This window comes from Hemicordylus capensis, chromosome 2 (assembly GCF_027244095.1).
Source record: "Hemicordylus capensis ecotype Gifberg chromosome 2, rHemCap1.1.pri, whole genome shotgun sequence".
Lineage (NCBI taxonomy): Eukaryota > Metazoa > Chordata > Lepidosauria > Squamata > Cordylidae > Hemicordylus > Hemicordylus capensis.
Window position 1 is genome coordinate 154,346,543 of NC_069658.1, and position 12,389 is coordinate 154,358,931.

Here is a 12,389-nt window from a genome sequence, read left to right on the forward strand (position 1 = left end):
AAAATGCTCCAAGTTGTGCCAAGGGCCTGGGAAGTGAAAAGCTGGCATGACCTTGGGACATGGTGAGATAAACCCTGAAGGCAAGTATTTAGGATATGAAGCCTTTGCCAGGAAATTCTTCTCAGAGCCCGCAGAGAGAGAGAGAGAACATTGGCAGAGACACGATGAAGTTCCTCTTGATCCTTGCCTGTCTGGGAGCAGCTGGTGGGTGCTTTGACATTATTTCCTCTGGCTTTCCACAGAACTCAGTAAATCCTATGTCTTGTTTGGTCTGTCTTAGGCACTACTAGAACTAGTCAGCAGCATACAAAGATTATTTGTCACCTTGCCAGAGCAGCACTCAGGGATGGTGTCGTGGGCTCAGTCTCACTGGGCAGTTCTCCAGGGCCTTCAGAGGGGCGCATTGCAAATTCTGAGACCACCTCTGTGCCCACAGCTTTTGTGCAGTGTGCCTAGAGCAGGCCTGCTCCACTAAGGTCCCCCAGTGGCCAATAGCCAGGGATTATGGGAGTTGTAGACCAACCTCTGCAGGAGGGCTGAAGTTGAGCCACTCTGGGCTGGAGTGTCCTTCTTGGTCAAGAGAGGTACTCTTTCATTGCCTTCGCTTTCCCTTCCCATAATCCTCCAAGGTAAGCTTCATCATGGACACTGGGAAGAGGCAACCAGGTAGGAGGGGGTCCATGGAGGGCAGTTTGCCAAGGGCAACCGGAAACCTAAAGCCACTGGTGGGCCACCCTAGGGTCAGATAATTGGTGCATATGGCCCAGTACTGTCTACTCTGATTGGTAGCAGCTCTCATAGGCTGCCAACAGATCAGAGATGGGTATGTAATCTGCATTTTTAATATTCAAAAGATCCGCTCGACTGCTGAGCAATAGACTTTACTGAAGAGGAACGATGCCTACATGGGGACTTGAACCCTGACACCAGCACATCCGTGCTCACAGCTGGAATGGCAGCCACTGAATGAGCAAATAAGCTTCAGACATTTTCCCCTTGCAGTGCCTTGAAGAAAAGTTACCCCCAGCCAAAACCCATGCCCACCCACATCATTCTCAGCACCTCTACACTATCTTTGGGCATTTTCATATGGGAGGCTTAAATCACCTTATTCTGGGCAGATTTAACATTTTTATTTCCAAGAGGTTTTTGAAGAAGAGCTGCTTTAAACCTTGTGTGAAAACAGTGCTTGCTCCCCTCCAAAGCTCACTGCATGGTTGGCCAAGGTTCTGCTGGGAATTCTCTCTGGTAAGAGATACCCTTCTATTACAGCAGAGTGCACAGAGGCAAAACACAGCGGAGTCTGCCCAGGCATGTGTGTGTGCTAAGAGCAAGAGAAACATGGAGCCAATTCATAGTCTCAAAACAATATGAGGAGTCTTTATTGGAGAACTCCATTCTAGATAGGAAAGTGGAGAGACAGTATCTCTAATCAGTCTATCTAGCTGGATGCAGAGAGATGCTGTCTGCATCTCTGCACACATGGTGCAGAGAGAGGGGAGAGCGTGTATGATAGGGAGAAAAAGGGGAGGGAGGCAGGGAGGCAGGAAGGAAGTCCCTGAGAGCAGCAATTTACATATCAAAGGGATAGTGTCAGAGCAGTAGAGAGGAGGAATGAGCAATGTCTTGACCCCTCTAGCCCTCTGACTCACTAGTCTGTCCCCCTCTGTCACTGAGACATGAGGCAGCGCAGAGTCCTTCACTTCCAACAGGTTCTACGTTTGCCTAACTTACCTTTTTGAGTCAGTGATTTTGAGGAGAAATGTGCTACAAACATTAAAATGCTTTGTATACAAAGGAGCATTCTAGAAATGATAAACAAATGATCTGTAGAAAAGTTTCTTTTCTCAGTCTTTCCCCTCTTGCCTTCCTAGAGGCTGCTGCTACTCTTTTCTTCCTGCTCTGAACATAATATTGTGACAAACTGTTAATCTCTATGGGTGGAGAGGTGGACTTTTATAGGTTGGGATTTTAATGCCAATAGTGGCGGCAGCTAAGAAAATCCCAACACTTAGAGCAAACCAAGTTGTCCTCTCACTCTGTTTAATCCAGAAGAAATATAGTGCTATCTTTTGTGGTGTGAAACGGGATAATTAAAATGGATCTTCAGAACTGATCTTCAAAACTGTCTCACACAAAAGATTTTTCAGTTCAATGAGTTGACAGGCATCTAGCAAACAACACACAAGGTAGGTTGTTGTCTTATTTGAGTTGGCTGACTCTGAGCTTGCCTCTTCTAGCTGCTGTGCCCCTTGATGATGATGACAAGATTGTGGGAGGTGACACCTGCCTACCATACTCAGTCCCCTACCAGGTGTCTCTGAATGCTGGGTACCACTACTGTGGGGGTTCTCTCATCAATGATCAATGGGTTCTGTCAGCTGCTCACTGCTACCAGCCGTAAGTGAAGAATATCCAAAGCTATTTCCAGTGTGCTTAATTCTTGCTTATATGGAATTGTCCTGCTGCTTCAGAACTAACGAAACTGGGATGAGATAGAGAGTCACCAATGACCAATTCAGCTATGCAAAAGGTGCTCTAGCTTTAGAACTTATTCATTCCCTACTCTCCCGACATTCAATGTCTATCTGCAGAGGCAAGTACTGAACCCCAGGAGTTTCTCCTCACATTCTAGAATTCTGGTGGGCTGAGCTTCTAAAATGCAGGTTCTAGAACCCAATTCTCTTTGGATTTGGTGTTGCCTTTGCAAACAAGTGCTGGACATAAGACAGTGCGGGCAAGGACATGGAGTTCATCTGCACTGGAGTGTATGGTAGCTACACATAACACGGAACCACGGGTCCAATTTAGCTGTGTCTTACTTGTACTGCTTTGGATTGCAGGCGTGGACTTCAATGTCAAATGCTCCATCTTCTGGGGTGGGGCATTCCTACATCCTGGGCCAATTTGGATGTGATTTTTCTGGCCCACAAGATTAAAAGGGGGATATGCCAAAAGTGCACCCGTCCTGATGACTTTTGTAATCTTGATGTCCTCCAGGCATGTTCCTTTTTTCTATGGGGAAGGTGGTTTATCTGAATCATTACTCTATATGTGACCCAAATACTAACTTGAGTTATTATTTGGATTGTGTGCAATGTGGTTTTGATGAATCTCCCCTCCATAGGATAAAGGAATGCACTGGGAGGATGTTAGGATGATGATGATGATGATGATGATGATGATGATGATGATGATGATGATTTTAATTATTATTATTGCTATGAATATTTGTATAGCACTTTTCAACTGTTTATGTAAATGAAGCACTTTGTGTAAACCAAGTGGTTCAGATAGATAGATAGATAGATAGATAGATAGATAGATAGATAGATAGATAGATAATAAGATAGTTCCCTGGGCTGACAATCTAAAAAGAAACACAAGGTAGACACTAGCAGCCACTGGAGCAGTGGAGGCCCATGAACACGCCGCTGGGGGCCGCAGCGGGAGGCACCTTTAAAAGTAAATAAATTAAGTGCTGACCTCCGCAGCCGCACACCTGAACGCTGTTTGGCGAAGCAGCATGTCGCCCAGCAGCAACTGCGGCAGGGAATCACCTCCGCCACTCACCTGGCCGCTGGCGGGGGCTCGGCTCCGTGGAAGCCAGGTGAGTGGAGGAGGCGATTCCCCACCGCAGGGGCTGCTGGGCGACATGCTGCTTTGCCTAACAGCATTCAGGTGCGGCAGGAGTGGAGGTTAAGCACCAGATTTATTGACTCTTAAAGGTGCCTCCCACCGCCCCCCCCCAGCGGCCTGTTCATGGGCTGCCACTGCTTGCAGCTGCTCAGAGATGTCAGACAGTCGTGAGCAGCACCAGCACCAGCTGCTGCTTCTCCTCCTCCTACTGGATATGTCCATCCAAGAGTCTCTGTGGCTTTTCTGGGACATTGTATCTGGTGACCATGAATCAACTGGATTGCATTTCATTATTTAGATTTAAAATGTGGAACTCAAGCAGAGAACTCCACAGCTGGCGACCTGACATGCAGTTATCCCTGTCACTCACTGTGTGCCATGTCGACATCTTTCCAGCTTCAGCATCCAGGTGCGGCTTGGGGAGAACAACATAGATGTTCTGGAAGGAACTGAGGAGTTTATTGCAGCTGGGAAGCAAATCCCCCATCCTCACTTCAACCCAAGTTCCATGGACAATGACATTATGCTCATCAAGCTGGCTACCCCTGCCACGCTGAACTCCAGGGTTCGAGCCATTTCCTTGCCTTCCAAATGTGTGACTGCTGGGACCGAGTGTCTGATCTCAGGATGGGGCAACACCCTCAGTAATGGAGGTGAGTATGGAAGCATTTCAGGCTCAAAGCACAGAGTGCCTGCGCCCCTCCCCCCCAACTTTTTGCAGAGATTTGAAGCCAGACTAGACATTACATGGGAGATAATGTACATCAGGCTCCCAACTTTTTTAAAAAAATGAGAAGTCACTGCAGAAGGCTGCTTCCAGGAGGAATGGCTCTGTGTGCGTGTGTGCTTAATACTTCCTTTCTTGTGGTTTCACAATCGATAGTATACAATTTCAGAATGCAATGGAGGAATGACATATTTGAATGCCTCACCATATAAAACAGACTTGCTTAATTATAGACATGTAGTATGTTAGGGAGAAGATTAGGCTAGAACCCATTTCTCTTACATGCAATTTTTTTATGTGCATGGAGATTTTTTTTTTTAAAAAAATAATAATTGGGGAAATATCCTGCCATATCATAGCTCCCTTATCGGCAGTGGCATGATCCCAGGAGAGGTGTCTGCTACAACAACAACAACAACAACAAATATTTATATTATATTTATATATATTTATACACTTTTCAACAAAAGTTCTCAAAGCAATTTACATAAAAAATAATAAAATAAATAAAACTAGCTGATCCGGCACAGAGCATCAGCGCCCCTAGTCCCCCCATCACTTTTTTGCTTGCCACCACCACCGCCTTCTTCCCAGCTGCCCCTCTTCTTCTCCCCCCCCCCACAGCCACTGCATCCTCTCACCTGCCGGGCCCATTTGCCATTCGCGGCTGCTTCGGCCGCCCGCCATTTGCCGCTCCGCCCGCCCGCCCATCGGTCATGGCCTCCTGTCTGTGGACCCGCTCGCTGGTCATGGCCGCTACAGCTACTCTGCCCGCCAGGCCTGCCCACTGGTTGCAGCCACTCTGGCCGCCCGCCTGCCAGGCCCACCTGCTGTTAGCGGCTGCCATTTGTGGCTGCCCATCTGCTGGGCCCGCTCGTCAGTTGTGGCCGCTCTGGCTGGCCGCTTGCCAGGGCCACTCACCTGTCAGCCAGCCGCACATCTTCTCCCTGCTCCCCCCAGTAGCCGGCCATTCATCGGGCTGCCACTTCCCTCCACGGCTGGCTATTTTCTGGGTAGCCGCTTCTCCCCCTCCCCCACGGTCCCCCGTCGGCAGCTAATCGGCAGCATTCTCACGAGAGCTGCCATGCATGGGATTAACGACAGGAGTGCCTAAGAGAATTAAATATATCGATGGTCCCCTGTCCCAAAAGGGCTCATCACATTATCTTTTTTCTTTTTTCTTTTTTTGCATCTGCTACCCCTGCTAAAGTCACCTTAAGTGGTTCAGCGGGGAAATGCTTGATGAACAAGCAGAAAGTTTACCAGTTCGAATGCCCGCTGGTACTATATCGGGCAGCAGAGACACAGGAAGATGCTGAAAGGCATCAACTCATACTGTGTGGGAGGAGGCAATGGTAAACCCCTCCTGTATTCTACCAAAGACAACCACAGGGCTCTGTGGGCACTAGGAGTCAAAATCGACTTGATGGCACACTTTACCTTACCCCTGCTAACTGAGCAAATAGACACCTTTTCAAGTGGTGATTCTCTTACATTTAGCATGGGAGCAACTGGCCCTATCCAGCCCCAGCACAGCATCCCTCCAGTGGCTGTTGCTGGTATCTTCCTTAGGTTTCTTTTTAGATTGTGAGCCCTTTGGGGACAGGGGACCATTTTATTCATGTATTATTTATTTTTATGTGTAAACCACTTTGAGAACTTTGGTTGAAGAGTGGTCTATAAACAGTAGTAGTAGTAGTAGTAGTAGACCACCAGATGCAGTAGACCAATAGCTTTAATTTCTTTCTGATTTCTAGGCTGATAGCGACATTCCTTAATGTTCTTTCCCCCTCTTGTGACAGAAAACTTCCCATCGCTCCTCCAGTGCTTGGATGCTCCGGTGCTATCAGATGCTGAGTGCAAGGGCGCCCTGCCTGGAAGCATCACTTCCAATATGATGTGTGTGGGTTACCTGGAAGGTGGCAAAGATTCCTGTGAGGTGAGGTTCTTTTTTCCTGACTTTCTTCTGTTTTGACAGAGCTGTGCTGTATTCGTTCCTGTGTCAGAAGAACCACGTGGAGAATGAATCACAGAAAATGACGCCTTGAAGTACAAAGAATACGCTTAGCAAAAGAGTGCCATGTTGGAGCATAAGACGTGACATAACGAGGGCATTAAGCAGCAGGTGGAAGTGGAGAGACTGACATAGGTGCGCCTCCTTGATGTGACTAGTTTATATTGAAGTTTGCTCTGAACAAACTTCACAGCGAAAGGGAAAGATTTCAAGTGGATACTGAAAGGCAGGATGGGTAAAAAGGCATGACAAGTTTAGCTGATAGAGTGGCCTGCAGATACTTCTGAAAGAACTGCTTTGGGATGTATCAGATCCAGGAGGTTACTAGAATTCAACAGGTTGCCATGATTCGGAAAGCTTAATTGTCATGTGAGCCAGCATGGTGTAGTGCAGGCCTGCTCAACACACCAGCCAAACTCACCCCGGTCCCTTCGAGATCCTTGGACCCACTCCACACAGAAATCGGGCTTTTCTAGTTTATCTCAATGTATTTCCGGGTTTTTAAAATGCTGGTTTTAAGCTACTTTTTCTGAAAGCACCGGAGCAAATAGGGAGAGGCATTGACATAGAATCATTAGCATAATACAAGGAATACTCTCTAGAAATGCAGATATAGCTCTTTAGTAATCTCCCCCCGCCAAATGGCTAGAAGGAAAACACAGACGCGTGCCATGTGAACTTGCAAAAACAAAAACCGAGAGCAGAGGGGAGGGGCTGCTTCCCTCAATGCTGCGAGTGTAATTCGAAGTCGCTTCGCTCAACATTTACCACACAGCATGAAGCCATGTGTGAATAACTCCCTGAGGCTATTCTCACAATCAGGCAAAATCGGGCTAGGAGAGCCTAGCCCAATTTTGCCTGATCATGGGAGCCACCGGGCTTGCAGGCGAGCCTGGTGGCTCCCAGTAGCCCACCCCTAAAACCAGGTTTGCAGAGCGAGCGCTCATAAGCAAGCAGTAAGCAGGCTCCCGTTTCCCCTTGATCTAGGTATAATGTACCTAGTTCAATAACATCTGAAGAGGGCTTGGGAGAAATTTCCGTATCCGAGGAAGGGACAGAGACATAGATTTGATGTGACTATCTGGAACTTAAACTTGTCCCTTCTAGGTGAGCAGTGCCAGTTAGGTCTGAGAAGTGTTGAACATGATATTTGTGCTAACAATCTCCTTCCTAACAAAACCTCCCTCCCAACAACAATAACAACAAAATAGCCTTGGTTGGATTAAAGATTGAGTTTATTATTATTAGTTAAATCCAAATAGAGCCGATATCCTGAAATCGAGACTACCAATCTGCATATTAAGGCTAACCATCTCCTTTCTCCACAGGGGGATTCTGGTGGACCTGTAGAATGCAACGGGGAGCTCCAGGGTGTTGTTTCATGGGGAATCGGTTGTGCTATGGCTGGTTACCCTGGCGTCTACACCAAGGTCTGCAACTATGTTGACTGGATCCAAGAAACAATTGCAGCCAACTGAGATATCCACCATCAATTCGCTTTTCTTGGAATATTTTCCTTTTCTCCCCTATGATCCAGCATGACTATGAAATATGAAACAAGACAAGTAAAGACAGATATGATGTGCTATCTTTCCCCCCAGAAGCCATTAAATTTCCACATGTGAATAATCCTTCTCCATATTTTGTTTTTTGTGTTGGAAAAACTGCAACAAACATCGACATTATACCATGCATCATGACTGTTGTACAGCCATTACATAAAATTAAGCCAAATCTAAATAGCATCTCGAATCCTCCATAAGGACATAAGAATTGCCCTGGTGGATCAGTTGAAGGGTCCATCTAGTCCAGCATATTGTTTTCAGCCGTCAGGTGTTTCTGGGAGTTCCACAAGCAGGGCAGGAGGGCAATCAACTCTCCACACTGCTGTATGTAGTTGATCAATGGAACCTGTAGGCCTAGAACATAGGAACATATGAAGCTGCCATATACCAAGTCAGACCATTGGTCCATCTAGCTCAGTATTGTCTACACAGACTGGTAGTGGCTTCTCCCAGGTGGCAGGGAGGAATATCCCTCACCCCTATCTTGGAGATGCCAGGGAGGAAACTTGGAACCTTCTGCATGCAAGCATGCAGGTGCTCTTCCCAGAGCGGCCCCACCCCCTGAGGGGAATATCTTACAGTGCTCACGCATGTAGTCTCCCATTCATATGCAACCAGGGCAGACCCTGCTTAGCAAAGGAGACAAGTCATGCTTGTTACCAATTGTGTAAGTTATGCTGTGGAAAGTCAGGAGGCAGAGGTGTGCGTGCTCCCGTGAAAGCCAGTAAAGCGATCCTGTGCCAGCTCCAGTGTCGGCTGGGTGCTTGTAGCCTGCCAAATGTTCAACCACGATCAGAACCAGAGACTGTATATTAGCTGGTCATCGTTGGATGTCAAGCTGGGTGTGATTCTCATTGGGAACTCGAACTGAAACACAGTCACTTTATGAGCTTTCACAGGAGAGCGTATACAAATGGACCTCGTTACCCATGGATTCCACATCTGAGGATTCATGTATCCGCAGTTGGGAAAAAGACACCTGACCTCGGCATACGCGGAAAAAGCGGGGCGGGGGGAAGGGAACATGCCGGTTCCATGTACATCTTAAAAAGCATTGGTGACAGAATGGAGCCCTGAGGGACTCTATATAAGAGCTTCTGTACTGAAGAGCAACTGTCACCAAGCTCCACCATTTGGAATCTATCCAAGAGATAGGAGCAGAACCACTGCAAAGCAGTGCCCCCTATCCCTAACGCCACCAGGTGATCCAGAAGGATATAGCAATAGCAATAGCAATAGCACTTACATTTATATACCGCTCTCTAGCCGGAGCTCTCTAAGCAGTTTACAATGATTTAGCATATTGCCCCCCAACATTCTGGGTACTCATTTTACCGACCTCGGAAGGATGGAAGGCTGAGTCAACCTTGAGCCCCTGGTCAGGATCGAACTTGTAACCTTCTGGTGACAGGGCGGCAGTTTTACCACTGCGCCACCAGGGGCTCTTGATATCCCACCGGGGATATCATGGTCAATGGTACTGAATGCCACCGAAAGATCCAAAAGAACCAGCAGAGTCACATTCTCTGTCGATTCCCCGGTAAAGGTCATCCATCAGGCTGGCCAAGTTTGTCTCAACCCCATTGCCAGCTCTAAAGCCAGTTTTAAATGGGTCTAGATAATCAGTTTCCTCCAAAACTGCCTGGACCTGGTTGGCCACCACCCTCTCAATCACTAAGGGAGATTGGAGACTGGCTTATAACTATCCATCGCGAAGGGGTCCATACAAAGCTTCTTAAGAAGCAGTCTAACCATTGCCTCCTTCAAACAAGGAGGCACTCTACCCTCCCTCAGTGATGCATTTATGATATTGACTAGGCCACCTCCAACAATCTCCCTGCTAGATAGAAGCAGCCAAGTCTGGCAAGGATCCAGAGAACAAGTGGTAGCCTGCACAGCCCATAGCATCTTGTCCACATCTTCAGGAGTCACAGATTGAAACTGATTGAATCTAATCCTGCAAGAGGGATTGCTGGAGACCTCCTTCATAGACCCTGCAAAAGTAGTCAAGTTGGCCTGGATACAGGAGATTTTGTCTGCAAAGAACCCATTAAAACATCACAGCAGTATGTTTCTGGGTACTGGTTTAACACAGAAGGAGCAGAAATTAAACTCTTCACAAACTGGGATATCTCTGCTGAACGCAAAGCTGTGAATGCAATGCACGCAGACCAAAATCTTTTTTCTGCTGTAGCCTTTTTGGACGGACCATCCTAATAGGTCCACCACCCCTGCAGGGGTGGATTGTGACTGTGAAACCAACCTTAACCACGTAGTGGTCCGTCCATGACAATGGGGAAACCACCAGATCCCCCACTCATGGAACATGCCCTGATCCGAACAAAAGACCAAATCAAGTGCGTGGCCGGCAACATGAGTTGTTTCAGAAACTAACTGGGATAGACCCATAGTTGTCATGGCCACTATGAACTCCTGAGCCGCACCAGACAAGCCAGCTCCAAAGTGGATATTGAAGTCCCCCAGCACCAAAAGTCTAGGAGGCTCCAACACCAACTCTGTGACCATCTCCATCAGCTCAGTTATGGAGTCAGTTGGGCAGTGGGGTGGATGCTACACCGAATCCCCAATCTGTCCCTAGTTCCCAGCCTCAAAAATACACACTCAGTATAAGTCAACTATCTCACAGGAGTCCTGGTAAGGGAAATGGTATCCTTATGGACCACAGCCACTCCACCCCACCGCCCACTTCCTCTAGCTTGTTCCACAACAGAGTAATCTGGTGGGAGAAGCTGAGCCCATACTGGACCACTAGCCCTCCCCAGCCAGGTCTCAGTTATACATGCCAGGCCAGCTCCCTCATCCATGATCAAATCATGGATGAATTCAGTCTTATTCTGAAATGACCTGGCATTGCCGAGGAGCAAGGCCAGACTCTGTGGGTAATTGGAGCTACTCCCCAAGGCCTGAGAGTTGACAAGGCAGTTGGAAGTGGAAGCAGTTATTAAATTACTGATTTCCCTTCCCCTGTCACTCTAAACTATCATTCTGAGCTCTTTGAATGAAGAGTGGGCAAGAGAGGGGGCAAGAGAGAATAGGACAGCGAGAGAGCACATGATATTTAAAGAGCCTAAAAACTAGGCAGAAGACCAGATACCCCATCTCCTTTCAAGGTACTAATATGTTTCCTGTTGTCCCATCCCAGATTTAAGAGGCTGTTTCAAGAGAGACAAATATAAATTCTTGTATTTGAGTAAGAAAAACTAAACGCACAAGTATTGGACCAGGGAGCAATACTTAAGGTCATACACATGACCAAAACAGTTGGTGGGACCAGGGCTGGAGGAAAGACAGTTTCCTGCCTGCCTCCCTGAGTCCCCCCCCCACAATTTATTTTCCCCGTCAGGCTCTGTCACTCATGCTGCACGTGAGCAGGGAGCAGGAGGAGGAAGTCCTCCAGTATCCTTCAATGCACTGCACCAGGAGAACCAGCATGCAAGGAGAAGTCTTGCCTCACTAACCTTTTGGAATTCTTTGAGAGGGTCAACAGGCATGTAGATCAAGGTGATCTGGTTGACATAGTATATTTGGACTTCCAAAAAGCTTGAGAAAATACCCAGCAAAGGCTCTTGAGTAAACTTAGCAGTCATGGGACAAGGGGACAGGTTCATGTGTGGATCAGTATCTGGTTGAAGGACAGGAAACAGAGGGTGGGAATAAATGGACCATTTCCACAATGGAGGGAAGTAAGAAGCTGGGTCCCCCAGGGATCTGTACTAGGACCAGTGCTCTTTAACCAAAAGGATCTCTCCAAATTGGGGCAGTGGGCGACAAAATGGCAAATGCCATTTTGTAAAGTGTAAAGTGATGTATATTGGGGCAAACTCCCCAACTTCACATATACACTGATGGGGTCTGCGCTGTCAGTGACTGACCAGGAGAGAGATCTTGGGGTCATAGTGGACAGCTTGTTGAAAGTGTCGACTCAGTTGTTTAAAAAAAAAAAAGGCAAACTCTATGCTAAGGGACATTAGGAAGGCGATTGAAAATAAAAATGCTAATATTATAATGCCCTTCTACAAAACTATGGTGTGATCACATTTGGACTACTAAATATAGTTCTGGTTAGCGTATCTTAAGAAGGACATTATAGAACTGGAAAAGGTGCAGAAGAAGGTAGGGATGTGCACCGAACTGCTTCAGCACCATCCCAAGGGCGAAGAGGGGTTCCCTTAAGAGGAGGCAGGCAGGTCCTACCTGCCTGTCCCCCAAGCCTCCATCGCCTTGTGCCACACCATCACGGCACTGTTCCCATCCAAGCTTCTCCGTGAAAGCGGCAGCCTGTGCTGTTTGCCCCTTTAAACCATGTGTCGATGCCATTTGAATGCCAGTGTGGTGCGAGGGATGCTGGGGGAAGCATCTTGTCGCCATGGCACGGCACTTTAAAGGGGCAAGCGGCACAAGCGGCACAAGCTGCTGCTTTCAC

General features: G+C 47.5%; 1 protein-coding gene and 1 gene segment (V, D, J or C); both read left to right on the forward strand.

Moving 5' to 3' along the window:
- The window catches only part of LOC128346630 (M1-specific T cell receptor beta chain-like), a 78,778-nt gene that overhangs the window by 4,054 nt on the left and 62,335 nt on the right, over nt 1-12,389 (forward strand).
- Nucleotides 125-8,009, forward strand: LOC128346628 (cationic trypsin-3-like). Of its 4 annotated transcripts, XM_053300112.1 has the most exons (5): nt 125-204; nt 2,241-2,400; nt 4,036-4,292; nt 6,169-6,305; nt 7,709-8,009. In XM_053300112.1, exons 1-5 carry the CDS (start codon nt 165-167, stop codon nt 7,856-7,858), a joined length of 744 nt encoding a protein of 247 aa, XP_053156087.1. In that variant the 5' UTR covers nt 125-164; the 3' UTR covers nt 7,859-8,009. The 4 variants fall into 4 exon arrangements, with proteins under 4 accessions (XP_053156087.1, XP_053156090.1, XP_053156089.1 ...); XM_053300115.1 differs by lacking the exon at nt 2,241-2,400 and having other exon boundaries at nt 151-204; XM_053300114.1 differs by lacking the exons at nt 125-204; nt 2,241-2,400 and adding an exon at nt 2,740-2,773.

Excerpts from the sequence above, each read along its gene's own strand:
- LOC128346628 (XM_053300112.1), top strand. The coding sequence starts at position 165 with ATGAAGTTCCTCTTGATCCTTGCCTGTCTGGGAGCAGCTG. Across the intron at positions 205-2,240 it reads TGCCTGTCTGGGAGCAGCTG|CTGCTGTGCCCCTTGATGAT; the intron begins GTGGGTGCTTTG and ends TGCCTCTTCTAG. Across the intron at positions 2,401-4,035 it reads GCTGCTCACTGCTACCAGCC|CTTCAGCATCCAGGTGCGGC; the intron begins GTAAGTGAAGAA and ends ACATCTTTCCAG.